The 15,026-nt window shown below is 55.5% G+C and overlaps 1 protein-coding gene across 1 annotated transcript in view; it reads right to left on the bottom strand.

Moving 5' to 3' along the window:
- The window catches only part of HIP1R (huntingtin interacting protein 1 related), a 28,173-nt gene that overhangs the window by 11,455 nt on the left and 1,692 nt on the right, over nt 1-15,026 (bottom strand). Inside the window, exons 2-6 of the mRNA XM_011964517.1 lie at nt 2,558-2,621; nt 2,049-2,191; nt 1,805-1,861; nt 686-766; nt 193-269 (exon numbers count right to left, since the gene is read on the bottom strand). Coding sequence (XP_011819907.1) covers nt 193-269; nt 686-766; nt 1,805-1,861; nt 2,049-2,191; nt 2,558-2,621 — 422 coding nt within the window. The remainder of the gene's footprint in view (nt 1-192; nt 270-685; nt 767-1,804; nt 1,862-2,048; nt 2,192-2,557; nt 2,622-15,026) is intronic.

Raw genomic sequence — 15,026 nt, 5'->3', positions numbered from 1 at the left:
CCTCTGCCAGGACGATCGTCCTCAAGTACATCCCACCCTTTTAACTTCACCCTCTGGCCCTGGGAGCATGAGCGTCAACCAACAAGGCCATTCAACCCCACTGCCCCACGTGGACGCCTGGGCGTGAGACATGGTAGGAAGGAGTGGGGAAGCTGAGGGGAAGTGGCCATATAGCCATGCAGAGTGACTCACATGTTGTTGACATCGGTCCCAGCTGCCTTCTCCAATACCTCGTCTGTCACTTCCAGGCCTGCGGGAAACTGGGGATGCTGTGGAAAGAACCCCCACCCAGCTGCCACTGAACCAGGGGCCCCATGCTGGGCCCTGGGCCCTGCTCTTGGCAGACCCAGGCTGCGGTCCACATAGGTGGCAGAGGGCAGTGGAGGGGGTTGGGAGGAGGGGAGCACCCAGCCAGGACAGCGGAGACTGAGGAAGCCCAGTGCTCGTGTCCATGGAAATGCCTGGGGAAGCCCGTGCACACGTCCATGGAAATGCCTGAGGTGTTCTAGGAGCTTCGTGACGCCCTGGCTTCCCTGTCTCCCCTTTAGTCACAGTCGGGACAAGAAGGTGAATGGAGACTCATGGAGAGGACACATCCCATCTTCGATGTCCCAACATGTGCCATAACGTCACAGTGGGAAAAGCCCACGAGTCCCTCAGCCCCATGACTCCCCGGGGAAACCACCTTGAGGTGGAAGGAGATCTTGGTCAGCAGCAGCTTGGTGTAGACATTCACCAGCTGTCCGTACCGGTCATGCAAATGTCCCTGTGGGAAGACAGACAGGGTGAGGGGCCACAGCTCATGAACACGTCCAAGAGTCCTAAAGGACCTGGGCATGAGAGTCACCCGCCACCGGGCACTTCTTCATTCAACAAACGTCTTCTCCTGGCCTCAACCAACCTCCCTCTGTCTCTAGCTTTTTCCCTTAATCTTTCTCCTTGTCATTCCTGCCAAAGAAACCCTTGTGAGAAGAGAGCCCTTTGTCCAGGGCAGCAGGCCAATTCGGAGTGGGGACGCTTTATTAAAGTGCTGGTGCTGGCAGGGAGGCACATCCCGACGGGCGCCTGGACACATCCTCCCTGCTCCCTCCTCCAGCCCCATGGCCCCTGCGGCCAGGCCAGCTGGGCCTGCATCTGCAGATGGCACCATGGGCAATGTTTTCCTCGCTTCAAGGGACGTGAGTCAGTGCAGTGGTTCTGGGTTGGATAACGCCCCGGTCAGGCTTCCCTGTGGGTCCCTGTTCCAGGGCCTGCCCTGCTCCTATGTCCCTGCCCAGGCAGACGAGCACCCCACAGTGCTCCAGAGAAAATCAGAGAGAATCAGGCCAAGGCCCTCTGCCCACCAGGGACATCTCTAAATCCTGAGGTCTTGCAGCACATGCAGATTGCAGGCTCCCAGGGCTCTCACGCCTTGCTGTGTCTCAGAGTCATCCAGCAAATGTGCTCAAAATGCAGACCCCCAGTCCTGATTCTTTAGCAGCAGGTCTAGGGGAGCCCAGAAACCTGCGCCCTGCCACGGGCTCTCTAACCACCACTGAGGTGTCCGGGCAATGGTGTTGCCACATTTCCCAACTCGTGAGGACTAAAGGGCCCCGGGTGACTTCGGAGCTGGAGGGCTGACTGGGGGGCCCACTTATGCATGTGGAGCGCCCTGGGGCAGGCCTTCAAAGGCAGGCAGCATCTCCCCGTGCTGCCCGTCCCAGCCACCCGCAGGGAACTGCCCACAGGGAGCCACCCTTCGCTCAGCCCCACACGCTAAGGAAAGCCCTGAGTGCCAGGCAGGACCTAGACTGGCTGGACCTACCCACAGGTCTCCGATCTCCCGGATGTTGCTGCGGTACCGCTGGCAGTCATGCAGCACCTGAAGCGCAGGGAACACAGGAGAGGGGGAGCGTCCAGGACCCTGTGGTAGGGCCCTGAGACACGCGCTCCCCACCCGAGGCGGGAGGAACAGCCCAGAGCTACGGGGACAGGAATAGGGCTGGAGCCCGCATGTCAGCGGGATAGTGTCCCACCTCCAGGGAGCAGAGGGAGCAGCTGCTACTCACATTGGGGTGCCCGTCTCGAAGGACCTTGTGGAGAACATGGCAGAACTTCCAGCTGAGAATGGAGCTGCTGGGTAGCGGCAGCCCGATGGCATAGGACCAGAAGGTGAAAGCCCCCTTCTCGTGGTGTGTGCCCAGGATAATGCCTGCAATGTCAAGGCCAAGTGTGGAAGCAGAGACTGGAGCGTGGGGGCTCGACAAACCCGGTGGAAGAGAGGCCAGGGCCACCGGAAGAGGGCCGGCCCCCAATCACATGCCCATCAACCCTGGGTCACCAGAGCTCCAGTGTCCAGTCAAGGGGACAGGAGGTAGGGCAAGACAAGGAAACCTTCATTGGGCCCAATGGGGGGCGTTTCTGTGATGAGACCGAGATGGGAAGGAGCCAAGCTGCACAGGAGCCTCCTCCTCGGGCTCAGTGAGGGACCTTGTGACCCCCGGCACAGCTGACTGCAGCACTATGCTGCTCCCACACCCACACCCGACTCCTGAGCCCAGGAGCCGGCCAAGGATACGCCGGGCGTGCTTCTCCTTCACGGGGGCCTCCTGGGTGTTGATGGCTTTGCTGATGCTGATGGCCTGTGAGGGACAAAGGGGCAGTGTTTAGAGCCCCAGGCACCCACCCCAGGAGACACCACCCCAAGTGGGAGAAGCACAATACCGAACAGGATTCTGCCTGGGTTCAGGCCAGTGGAGCGATGGGGGAGATAGGAATCCCCTCAACCTAAGCCGCCGAAGGACTTCCCTGTGCCTGATTGGTGCAGCTAGAACTACAGTGAACACCAAGAGCTCCAGGAGCCAGGGGACAATGACCAAAGCTGGGCTGTGGCTCCGGGAGGCCATCCTGCCCAAAACCTGCACGACCTGACTCTCCTGGCAGATGCCCTGAGCCCAGGTCATGGCCCAGTGTGGTGTCCTCTAGCCCCATCTCCCCTTGCGGAAAAGCAGCTGAGACTGGAGCTCCCGGCTGGGGCCCACCTGGCCTTTGCGGCGCCCCATGAAGGGTGCACATCACATTGTCCCCACTCTCTCAGGAGGCATTCTCAGGAAACTCAGGCTAAGCCCAGGGCCTGTGGCCCACTGCCCCACAGGCTGCCTCTCTCCTGGGTGGGGCCTTGCCCTGTCAAACTTTGTCAAGCTCCTGCTGCCACCTGCAGCCCAGCCAGGGGCAGAGGAAGGCAGGAGTGGGGTCTGCAGCCGTCACCCGGAGCTGTGCAAGTGGCACCCTCACACTTGACCAAGGCCAGAATGTCAACATCCCTCCCGCTCCACCTACGGCAGTGTCTCATCCCCTCCCCCATCCCCGGCCACTGCCGCCTTTTCCGAGGCTTCCTGGACGTGACTGTGCTCTCGAGGAAGGCTCACGGTGGTACCGTCACTACCACCCGTCCCTGGCTCTGTGGGGCATGGGGTGTTTCTCATGCGGGAACAGGTCTGCTAAGCCTCTGTCCCCGCCCCCCCACCACCATTTGTAGACTGAGAAGAGCTGCCCAGGCCACGGGCAGGAGGGACAGGCAGACACCGAGATGGGATACGCAGCTCCAGGCCAGTCATTCTCCCCAGCCCCCAGCCTCAGCCAGGGCAGCTGGGCCCGAGCCACAGGCTGGCCTGAGCCAGGCAGGCTTTGCAGGGCAGGGAGCCAGCTTGCAGGACCACGCAGCACTCCTGCGCCTTCTCCGGGATGCCGCCGAGCTCTCCCACCCAGCACTGAAGCAGTGGACATCCAATTAGGGTCTACCATGGAATTTCCTCTGTGAGAAAAGCCAGCCCAGGAAGCTGAGGGGCCCTTCCTGGTGGGACCTCAGATGGGTGCCAGCAGACTGTGGGGCTGGGCCAGGCAGCCTCTGGGCCACCCCCGGCCCCTAGCACAATGCTGGCCCCTTTCACACACAGGGCCCATTGTACTGGACCCCTCCCAGGCAGGTGTTCTGGGGCTGCCCTGAAATCTGCTCCCCGTAGTCGGGGAGGAGCTGCGGTCCCATCTCAAAGAACCAAGACCTGAGGAAACACACAGAGGCTCTGGTGGGCCTGACCCTGAGGGCTGCCCAGCCACTGGCCCCCAGGCCTCAACTCCTTCCTTGAACAAACTCGTATCCAGCAACTGTGAGAACCCATGGCCGTGAGTGGCACGCCCCCACCGAAGCGGAACACTGCCCATGACAGCAGCCGTGACGATGATAAGGATCCTGAGTGCCCAGCCCCAGTCAGGCGTGGGCAACTCGCCTCCCAGCAACAGCCCAGGGAAGTGGTGACGATCCCATTTTCCTGGTGAGGAAACTGAGGCACAGAAGGCTTATATACTTTTGTCTGTACAGCTAATAAGGAAAAAGGCAGGGTTCAAAGCCAGGTCTGTCTGACTCCACGACCTGTGTCCTTAGTGACTCTGAACAGTCCCCAGGCAGCTCCTTCCGTGGGGAGGGCCTCCCGGGACAGGAGGCAGGGGCTGTGACTTTCCCCAGCTCATCCCCAAGCAGCCAGGCAAGCAGCTGTCCTGTCACAAGCCAGGCGTGTCCGTCTCCGGACTGTGTAACCCCATCCCCAGCTGCCAACACCTGAGCTGCCACCTGGTTCGGAAGATTCCTGGCAAGAAGGGTGAAGCCGAAGTGACTGGTGCAGACCTGGCTGGAGAGGCTGTGGACACAGAGATGCGGGCGTTTCTCCTGATACTGAGGAAACCCCAGGACGGGGCTGAGCTAGGGACCCCAGAAGCAGATAACACATTCTGGGGGAGTGGGCCGTCCTCTCCTCTTTGCGAGTGAAGTCATGGTGAGGCCAAGGTGCAGCCACCCCTGTGCCCCCAGGCCCTAGGCTCCAGATGCCCACGCAGCAGAGCTCCAGCTCCCCGCACCCTCACACCCTCCTGCAGCCGCCCTGTTGAAATCTGCACCTCCTGGATGGATGGTCTCTGAGGACCGGGTGCCCTCGGATAGTGGACTGTTCCCTTATTTATCACCTTTTCCCCTCACCCAGCAGTCAGCAACATGAGGGGAAGCAGATCGGCCTACAGGTGCTGCTGAACCCCCAGCTCCTCAATGGTACCTGGCACACGAATGACTTTCATGGCAGGAGGGAGACCCCAGGAATGCAGTGTGATGAGGCACGTCTTGGGCACATGGCATGGCCTGTTGTGCGCCTGGGCCTCAGTGCTGCCTGCTCCCCACGCTGGCGGCAGGGGACAGGATCCATGGCAGCAGGGCCCTCCCGGGCAGGGTGCCGGCTGGCTCTGGGAACACAGCCCCGTTGTGTCTAGGACGGGCAGATGTGTGCACCAGGCTCGGAGCGCCACACAAGGAGGCACAGTGCTTGCACAGTGGGAGTCTGTGGCTGCTCCGTGGGCCTCGCCTCTGACCAGGCAGTAGCAGCTAAGCCCTGTCCCACGAGAAGCCTGGGCAGGTCCCAGTGATGTCCCACCTACTCCCCTGTCTGCTGCTGATCGTCCCTTGCAGAAGTGGCTCCAGGAGGCTGAGGGGCTGCAGCAGCGCGGGCACTCAAAGAGGCTCACTCTGTGGTGAAATCCACACAGGGTGTCCTTGACACAGCTCTGCTCTGAGGCTTACAGTCCCGAGGCAGATCCAACTGCCAGCAATACCTGGTTCTGGGTGCTGAGGTTCTCAACATGCTATCCTCATGGCTGCTGAGTGGGATGAACATAGTTCTCCCCATTTTGAAGGTGGGGAAACTGCAGCGTGTCATGGGAGGTAGAGGGCTGCCCAGGCTCATCCCTGGGTTCTCTCCAGCCTGTATTTGTGCCCCGTGTGGCCCCTCAGGCCAGAACAACCCCAGAAGCTCTGACACAAGCCAGAGGTTGCCACAGAGACACCCCCTCTTCGGGGCAGCGCAGCCTTTGAGGAGTGGAAGGGATTGATTATGGACCTCCGCTCAGGGTGGAAAAACCCAGTGCTAGAGAAAGGAAGATCATAAGGGTACATGTGACCGCCCCGGGGTCTGTCCGCTACTCAGCACCCAAAGCTCCCATCCAGCTCCCAAGAAGAAGGGGCCTCACACAGAACCTGGCAGGGCAGTTTCCAAACAGCTGTGAGCGGCCGTGGGGCCAGGGCTCTGCAGGGGATGCAGTGATAATGGGCAGCACAAGAGCATGAGGAGGGGGGATGCCGTTCTTCCCACTGCTGGGCACAACAGGGAGGGGTGTCTGGCTGGCTCAGGGGAGGTCTCTGGAGGAAGCAGGACAGAAGCGATAATGGAGGGGGACCAGGCACAGTGGTGCACGTCTATAATCCCAGCGCTTTGGGAGGCTGAGGTAGGAGAATCACTTGAGCCCAGGAGTTCAAGGCCAGCCTAGCAAGACCCCATCTCTACCAAAAATAATTTAAAACTTAGCCGGGTGTAGTGGTGCACAGCTGTAGTCCTCTGCTACTCAGAAGGCTGAGAACTGCTTGGGTCCAGGAGTGCCTGGCTGCAGTGAGCTATGATAGCACCACTGCACTCCAGCCTGGGTGACAGAGTGAGACCCTGTCTCTAAAAGTAAAAATAATAGGCCAGGTGTAGTGCCTCATGCCTGTAATCCCAGCACTTTGGGAGACAGAGGCAGACAGATCACTTGAGGCCAGGAGTTTGAGACCAGCCTGGCCAACATGGCGAAACCCCTGTCTACTAAAAATACAAAAATTAGCCGGGCGTGGTGGTGCATGCCTGTAATCCCAGCTACTCAGGAAGCTGAGGCAGAGAATCACTTGAACCTGGGAGGCTGCAGTGAGCCAAGATCATGCCACTGCACTCCAGCCTGGGCAAAAGAGCTAAACTCCATCTCAAACAAGACAAAACAAAACAATAATAATAGAGAGTTCCACAGCAGCCACGAGACACCCTGCGGAAGGGAGCTGGAGGGTCCGCAGAGACGGCAGAGAGGGGCAGAGTGAGGTCAGCTCCTGCCCGGCTCCACAGACCCTGCAGCTTTTTGGGTCTCGAAAAATCCTTGGAGTCCACACCCACGTCCCAGGGGCCACCTGCTCACAACTCTCCAAGTATGCTCTTATCCTGCCCAGTGCCGGCAGCAGGAAGGGCCTGACCTTTAAGGGCAGAGAGTGGGAGCAAAGCTCAGGGGTACCCGGGGGCCCAGGGAGCAGGTGAGGCTCTGCAGATACACTCAGGATTGCTGGCATCGCCAAGCGTGTGAGAACATACTCTGTGACATAAGGACAGCAGACAGGTCTCAATAACCTATTAATAAAATCAATTTTATTGAGCTCAGCCTTGTACTGGGCCCTGAGCAGAGAGCATTGTTCCAATGTTACTTCATTAATGCTCATAAGGAACCTCGGAGCAGGCAGGTGAGGGAGGACATTGAGGCTGCAGGTTAACCACCTGTCCAAGGTCATAAATAACAAAAAAATGTGGGCCAGGCTCAGTGGCTCATGCCTATAATCCCAGGACTCTGGGAGGCCAAGACGGGCAGATCACAAAGTCAAGAGATCAAGACCATCCTGGTCAATATGGTGAAACCCTGTCTCTACTAAAAATACAAAAATTAGCTGGGTATGATGGTGCACGCCTGTAGTCCCAGCTACTTGGGAGTCTAAGGCAGGAGAATTGTTGAACTTGGGAGGCGGAGGTTGCAGTGAGCCAAGATCTCCAGCCTGGTGACAGAGCGAGATGCCATCTCAAAAAAAGTAATAAAGTGGCTGAGCATGTGCTCCATACTTGGTGCTGTTCTAAGCACCTTACGTGTTGACTCAGTCCTCGTGCAACCCTCCAGTGTTAAAGCTGCAGCAGCCGGGCCGAGCAGCTGCCCAAGGGCCCCCAGCTACTAAGAGCTGGGCAGGACCCATGGCAGGCTGCCGTTGAAGATGAACCCCCTCAGGTCCCCTGCAGGAGGCCCTGGGCTGCACGGCCTTCACAGCTCTGGGTGCGGGGGTAGGGCTGGGTGCGGGAGAAGTGTATCAAGGTAGACATCCTTATTGTCCCACCACAGGAACCCTGTGTTCCCCAAGGGCCTGCTAACATGCCTCCAAATTGGGAGTGGGCTCTGGATCAGGATTTGTTCCAATCCCGATAACAAAGGCCTTGGGGCTGGTAGAGCCAAGGGGACTCCCCACTTCCCCCATCCCTTGGGGCGAGGGCATCTGCCTCTGGGCTGTGGCCTTTGGATCAGTCCAGTGGCCAGGGGGAGCCCAAGCCCTCAGGATACAACTGCCCTGCTTCCAGGGACAATCAGGCCAGACGGGGCGCTGACTCGTGAACAGCCCAGAGCTGCACTGGTCCCTGGACTGAGACTCACGGGGCACACCCTGGCCAGCATCTCAGTGAGTGCTGTTTCAGAAGAGGGGAAATTGGGGTGAGGCAGGTGACACTCCCGAGAGGCTCCTGGCCCAGGCTTGACGTGGGCTCCACATGGAAACAGACCGCAGGAACGGGCACTGGCAGCAAAGCCAGGCGACCGAGCGGGGAGGCTCCAGGCAGCGGCCGCCCCACACGCCAACCCCGCAGCACCCTGTGGCCCAGGAGGCTCCGGAGTCGTCTGTCCACCAATTATACTCTGTCCCCACCTCCAAGCCCGAACACAGGAACATCTTCCTTCCTGCTGCATCTCTAGGCCCAAACCAACATCTGGCTGTCAGCAGATCCCCACTGGGCAAATGGAAGAGTGAACACTCGAAGGAACAAGAGCTCTTTCAAAGACAAGTCCTGGACGACTTCAGGGCACTGAGTCTCTCCTTCTCCAGCTAATAATGTATCCACTAGAGCTGCCTAGTAAAAGTAACTATAAAACCATTTCTATTTTTAAAATCAACCCTGAAATGAATCAGACCTAAGCATCCTTGTGCTGTTATCATGGCGCCTAACAGTAGCACTCGGCAGGAACAAGAACGTTCTTCAAAGAGCTGGGGCACACGGACGCTGGCAGAGTGGTGGGTTATTTTGCTTCAGCATTTCCAAAGAGTTGAAGGACAGAGAGATCTCATTCAAATGCATTTGCCCCCTCAAAGGCCATTGACAAGAGCAAACACAGGGTTTCTGTCACTGAGGCCGGGATACGGCCACATGCAAAGCAGCGAGGTGGACAGCTGGGTCAGCTCCGGCAGAGAGGAAGTCAGGGGCAACTGCTCTGCTCCATTTAACCTGTATCTCCCCTCACTTGCACTCAGGCCTGCTTGGTCCTGGCCGCTCTGTCATTTCAGCGTTTAGGAAAGCTTCGAAGGGGAGCATGAGAGCCCAGGTTCCCCAGGACGCTGGTTACAATGTTGCCGCCTGACCCACTGCCACCTCTGCCCCAGGCTTTGTGGGTGACACCCAGTAGTAGGAGGACTGTTCCTGCATCACCCCTCTGCCAGACTGGCTCTGGAAGTGACAGGCAGCCAGCTTGTGCAGTTTCGTTCCCTGGGCCCTGGTGACATCACTCCACAAACCTGTCTGTCCCAAAAGCCAGGGGGCTGAGTCACCTCCAGGCAGATGAACCTACTGCAGTTTGAGGATCATGTTTATTTTAGCCAGAGAAAAAACAATCTCGCCCCAACTAAACTTTTCTCCAGGGCTCAGTCATTCCCTAGAATGGATGGCCATGAGCCTTTCAGACCCCACCAAGAGGACAGCATCAAAGAAGGGAGACCACCGACCCCTGGGCATCCACTCATCCAGCCACTTATGACGCGACCCTGCCTGAGGACCCCAGGGTAGGTGGCCAGTGCAGGTCTGAGCAGTTGCTCAGGGAGCTCGGCAAGGAGGTGACACACTCCCACTTCTCAGGCAAGCCTGGTCTACACATGCGCCCAGCCCATGTCTGTCTGCTTCCTCCCACTCTGCTGGGCCAGCCGCAGCGTGTCCGGGCACATGTGGAAGCAGCGCAAATAATGTCATGAGGACTGGGCAGCACAGTGAGGTTTGGGCAGGAGGACAGCAGCGGGTGGATGCACAGAGGAGGTGATATTCAAGTCAGCATCGCAGATTACCAAGTTGGGTGGGGAGCGGGGCAGGTAAGGGCATCACCAACAGAGCAGCCAAGGCGTCTCAGGTTAGCCGACTGGGCATCCCTGTCCCTTGGCCAACCAGGCCTGGACTCCACTCAGAGGCTTTCCACTTTAAGCTGCTGGGATCCAGTGGCCAGCTGGGTGTCATTCACAAATGACCGGTGCAGCGCTGGCTGGAAGGCTGGCGTCTGGATCAGGTCAGAGAAGGGGCCTCGGCTGCCCCTGTCCCTATTCAGAAGGGCTAGCAGTTCTGCCAGGCAAGGCTCCTGCTGGCCTTGCCCGCACCTCCTGAGGCCGTCGTTCCCCCAGAATATCCTCCCAAGCCTGGAGAGCCTTCATAATGTGGTACCTCTGGGCTCACTCTTAAAGGGAAGGGCTGTCCCCACTTGCCTGAGTCCCCAACCTCTGTGCACATCTGCTTTTCTCCCAGCTGCCCCAGCACACAAGGCCTCCGCTTACAGCTAATCTAAGGCCGCTGGGCAGAGTCCAACAGGGAGCTTGCTTCTCTCTTTCAGCCCAGCCTACTCTTCCAAACACAACATAACAGCCCACACTTACACGGCATTCACTACACACCAGGCACTGTGAACACTTGTACATCTCCACAACCACTCTAGGAGGTATGTAGTGTTATGGCCCCCATTTTGTAGATGAGGAAACTGAGGCAGAGCGGTGAAGGGACAGAGCCAGGGGCTGAACCTGGAGCTTGCTCTTGACTGCCCTGCCATTCCACACATGGCCACAGTTCACATCTCTCCACCTCTTAGAGGGGACAAAGATGACTTGGACCTTCCTGGGGCATACCCCAAAGCTACAGGAACTGGCCAAATGGTAAGAGAGCAAGTGGCGCTCAGGAATGTGTCATGGGCATCAAAGCACATCAGAGACAGGGAGGGGGAGGTCAGGGATGGGCGGCCCCTTCCCACCCCAAGCTGGACCAAGAACAGCTTCTGGAATACCTCTGCCAGGGAGGCAATGTGCAGCCCAGGGGTCGGGAAGTCAGTAGCCTGCCAGGCATCATCACGAGGGCATTGCCATGTGGGCTGATGGGGTGGAACCCAGCAGAGGATGTCACAGGGCGAGACAACTGCGCATGCCCAAGAAGAACCAGCTCAACGTCCGTGCCATGCTGCGGGCAAATCACTCCTAGACACCTAGACGTTGCCCTTTTCTAAAAGCCGCCGGGTGATTCTAACACTTGCATTGTCCGGCACAGTAGCCACTGGCTGGTGGGGGCTGTAAGTATTGGAAAGGTGGTGAGTCCAGACTGAGATCAGCTGTGAGTGTCCACTACACACCTATTTCAAAGATTTAGTAGGAGAAAAAGAATGTAAATTCTCCCATTCATAATTTTTCTGGCAATTACATGTTGAAAGGGCTGTATTTTGGATATAATGGGTTAAATAAAATATGCAATTACAGTTAATTTCACCTGTTTCTGTTGACTTTTCTAGTAGTTACTAGACAATCTAAAAGTACACACGTGGCTTGCCTCTGGTTCCTACCGGGCAGTACTGCTCTACCATGTGCCTGGCTGAGAAGCCCTCAGTTGTTAATAAATGTTAATCTTGACAGGATTTTGGTTTCACAGGGGATGCTAAGCATGTATGTCACTAACCTGGAAAACTGGACCTATGAACTGTTTCCACATATTGCTCCCCTAGACAGTCCCTGCCCCGCAGGAACCCCTCATACCTGGGTAGTTTTACATCTACAGTTAATGCTCACCTGCCAGACTTGGCTCACTCAGCAGTGGCCAGAGGCCTTGCAATGTAGTAAAGGGTTTCTCTCATCCTAACCTGAGAGGAATCTTCTGGGCTTGATCCCATTCGCTGGGCCTGCAGGGGAAACTGAGGCCCGGTGAAGCAGAAAGTTTCACAGATCAGGAAAAGGCAGGACTCACCATTAGCATTTCCAGTACTCCTGAGTCCTTCTCCATGATATGCTTCAAAGATGCTTTCTTCTCTAGATTTTAAACTTTTCAGCCCGGGGAGGGAAGGGAGAAAGACGGTTGGGCCAAGTATCTGCTGAGGCCCTGCTATGCCCTAGATGCTGTTTCATGTTTACATACTGGATGTATTAGTTCCTTACGGCTGCCATAAAAAATCACATAAACTCGCAGTTCTGGAGGTCAGAAGTCTAAAACAGGTCTCACAGGACTAAAAGCAAAGTAACAGAAAGGTTGTGTTTCCTCCTGGAGGCTTTAAGGAAGAATCCATTTCCTCTCCTTTTCCAGGTTGTGGAGGACGCCCATACTCCTTGGCTAGTGGCTCCTTCCTAGAAGCAGGCAGCAGAGTCTTTCTCACATTGCCTCACTCCGACCTTCTCTCCTGCCTCCCTTGTCCACATTTAAAGACCTTTGTGATTACACTGAGCCCACCTGGTAACCCAGGAGAATCGCCCCATCTCAAGGACCATCTCAGCTGCTGAGAAACTCTAATTCCAGCTGCAACGCCTTACTAACTCATTAACATAGTCACAGGTTCTAGCTACCACACGGTCTCTCTCTTACACCTTACAACAGCCCTATACAATAGATGAAATGATCCGTATTTTTTTTTTCAGACAAGGACACAGATTTACGAGTTAAGCAACTTGCCCAGGGATACAGGCTAGAGCCTAGGTCTACCTACCTACTAGTGCCTTTATGATACCACACCCTCTTTTTAAATGGTACAGGCAGTGTTCAGGTTCCAAATACAGGCATGCTGTATTTTGTAGAATTCTGTATTCAGAAAACAACAGCAACAAGACAATAAAAGTTTGCACCTCCACTTTGAAAAGGGTTTTTTTTTTTTTTTTTCCCCACCAAAGGGACTAAAGTCATAAGGAAGAAAAGCATACACTGGTTTTCTGGACACTCCCCTGGGATTATATACACACACCATGCAACAATCACAGGCACCAGCTCCCAGCAGGCACATGATTGTCTCCCTTCCCACTCCTGAGTGCTAACCCCAGAGATATTTGCAAACAGGGTGTGTCCTGTTAAAAAACCTCACAGGAAAGCAATTATCTTCCTCCCGACCCAGGAGCCCAGGGGAGGAAAGCAAGGCTGGCAGGCTAGTGAAGATTTAAATTCTATGCCAGGCTACTGCTTCCGCACAGCACACAGTGCTGTGGTCAATGCAAGACAAGCAGCGTATTACAAAGGAAGCCAGGTCCCTGGAATGCATGTGCTATTTTCTGTCCTGAAAGAGACATGGAAGTAGCAACCTCAGCTCTCCAGGTCCTTTTCCACCACGGGGCCTGGCTGGCAGCTCACTTGATTATTTCTGGGAACGATCTAATTAAATATTAACCACGTACAAAACCTCATTCTTACATTCCTCAATAAGTCACTGTGAAGACGAGCAAACCCAGACAATGAACTCAAACTCCATCTTTCCAGAAAATGGGGCCCTGGAATAGGTGAGTCCTGTGACATTCACCCATTACAAAGTCATTCATTGTAAGTGGCCCTCTTAGTCTCTGAGAAAAACCCGGAGCAAAACAAAACAAAACAATCCACCTTCAGCAAGGCGCCTATAATCCCAACACTTTGGGAGGCCGAGGTGAGGCGGGTGCATCGCCTGAGGTCAGGAGCTCGAGACCAGCCTGGCCAACATGGTGAAACACAGTCTTTACTAAAAACACAAAAAAATGTGGTGGCGCATGCTTGTAGTCCCAGCCACTTGGGAGGCTGAGGCAGGAGAATCGCTTGAACCTGGTAGGCGGAGGTTGCAGTGAGCTGAGATCCTGCCACTGCACTCCAGCATGGGCAACAGAGACTGTCTCCAAAAAAAAAAAAAAAAAATCCACCTTCTTGTGTATCAAACCAACCACTAAAATGTGTGGTTGTATCAGAGATTATCTCTTTGACACTCAGGAAGGTTGCTCTTGATTTCTTATCATTTAAGAGTAAGATCAACGAAGTTGGTCCTTCACATCCCATCTCCCCCACGTAGCAATCAGACCTCTTTATACCTCCTCAAGGGCACGAGAAAAAACTCAGTGAATAAACAAAGTTTCTGACAACATCCAGATCTGTCTGCCAATTAAGGTTTTCTCCCTGTGATCTACAAGTTCCTGGCACAATTAATTATGTATTGGTGACTTTAAATTAAAAGCCATACCTTTTATTTTTTTTAATGACGGGCTATCCGGGCTGAACCAGATGATGGTGATGATGATCACAAGGATAAATTGATAATTTGCAGCCAGGTGGGTTCCAGCACCTGGCATTTCTAAAGCCTTGATATCCTCAGGATTTATTACCGCTTTCTGGGTCAATCCCAAGCACAAAGGTTAGAAGGTGTCCCTGAGTTCTCTCTCATTTCAAAACGAAAGCTGTTGCAGAGTGCATGTACTAACTAGATGTGAAGGCAACCGCAGAAGTCATGCTCTCTGCAAGGACAAGTGGGACGGAACTTGCAAATAGCCGCCACAAACGCAAATGTCACCAACCTGCTTTAGACAGAGGTGGGAGGGATCCTCTGGCTTCCTTTATCTCTAGAGTAAAATTTTTCAGCCATTTCAGTCTTGGTTGACTTATTTTGGCAAATAAACAATTTGCCCCCCCTCTACCGCCCATCCCCCAAGCCTGAGAGCACTTCAAGAGTTTGTAAAATAAAAAGCAACAGGAAACCAGAAACGCAGCAATGTCTCCATCGTGGGTCTCCGGCACAAACACAAGTACAAAACGCACACCCGCGCCCTTATTTAATTTTAAAGCCTTCCCAGGATAGGCATCATCTGGAAGAGATACAGGCGTAGGAGGCGCAGGAAGGGAGCCCCAGGAAGTTTCTGTCTGTCGGGCGCCGGTATTTAATGAGGGGGTGTGCACCTATTTATACGTGGGCAGTGCTCGGGCAAACAAGTCTGGCGACAACGAGCAGCTTTTCACCCAGCAAATAATTGGAGACTGGGCAGTTCTGGGAAGCCGCTCACGAGAGAAGAAAGCTGGGAGTTTAAGGAATTTCCTTTAAGGAAACTGCCCGTGGGGACATCGGTTTCAGGGGGTCGGAGACGGGGGCGGGAGCCGGCAAGGAGCGGTACTGAGGGCGGGGGCCCCAGTCGGGCC

This window comes from Mandrillus leucophaeus, unplaced genomic scaffold (assembly GCF_000951045.1).
Source record: "Mandrillus leucophaeus isolate KB7577 unplaced genomic scaffold, Mleu.le_1.0 Scaffold7, whole genome shotgun sequence".
Lineage (NCBI taxonomy): Eukaryota > Metazoa > Chordata > Mammalia > Primates > Cercopithecidae > Mandrillus > Mandrillus leucophaeus.
Note: the sequence above shows the minus strand (reverse complement) of the source record. Positions and strands in the feature narration are given on the sequence as shown.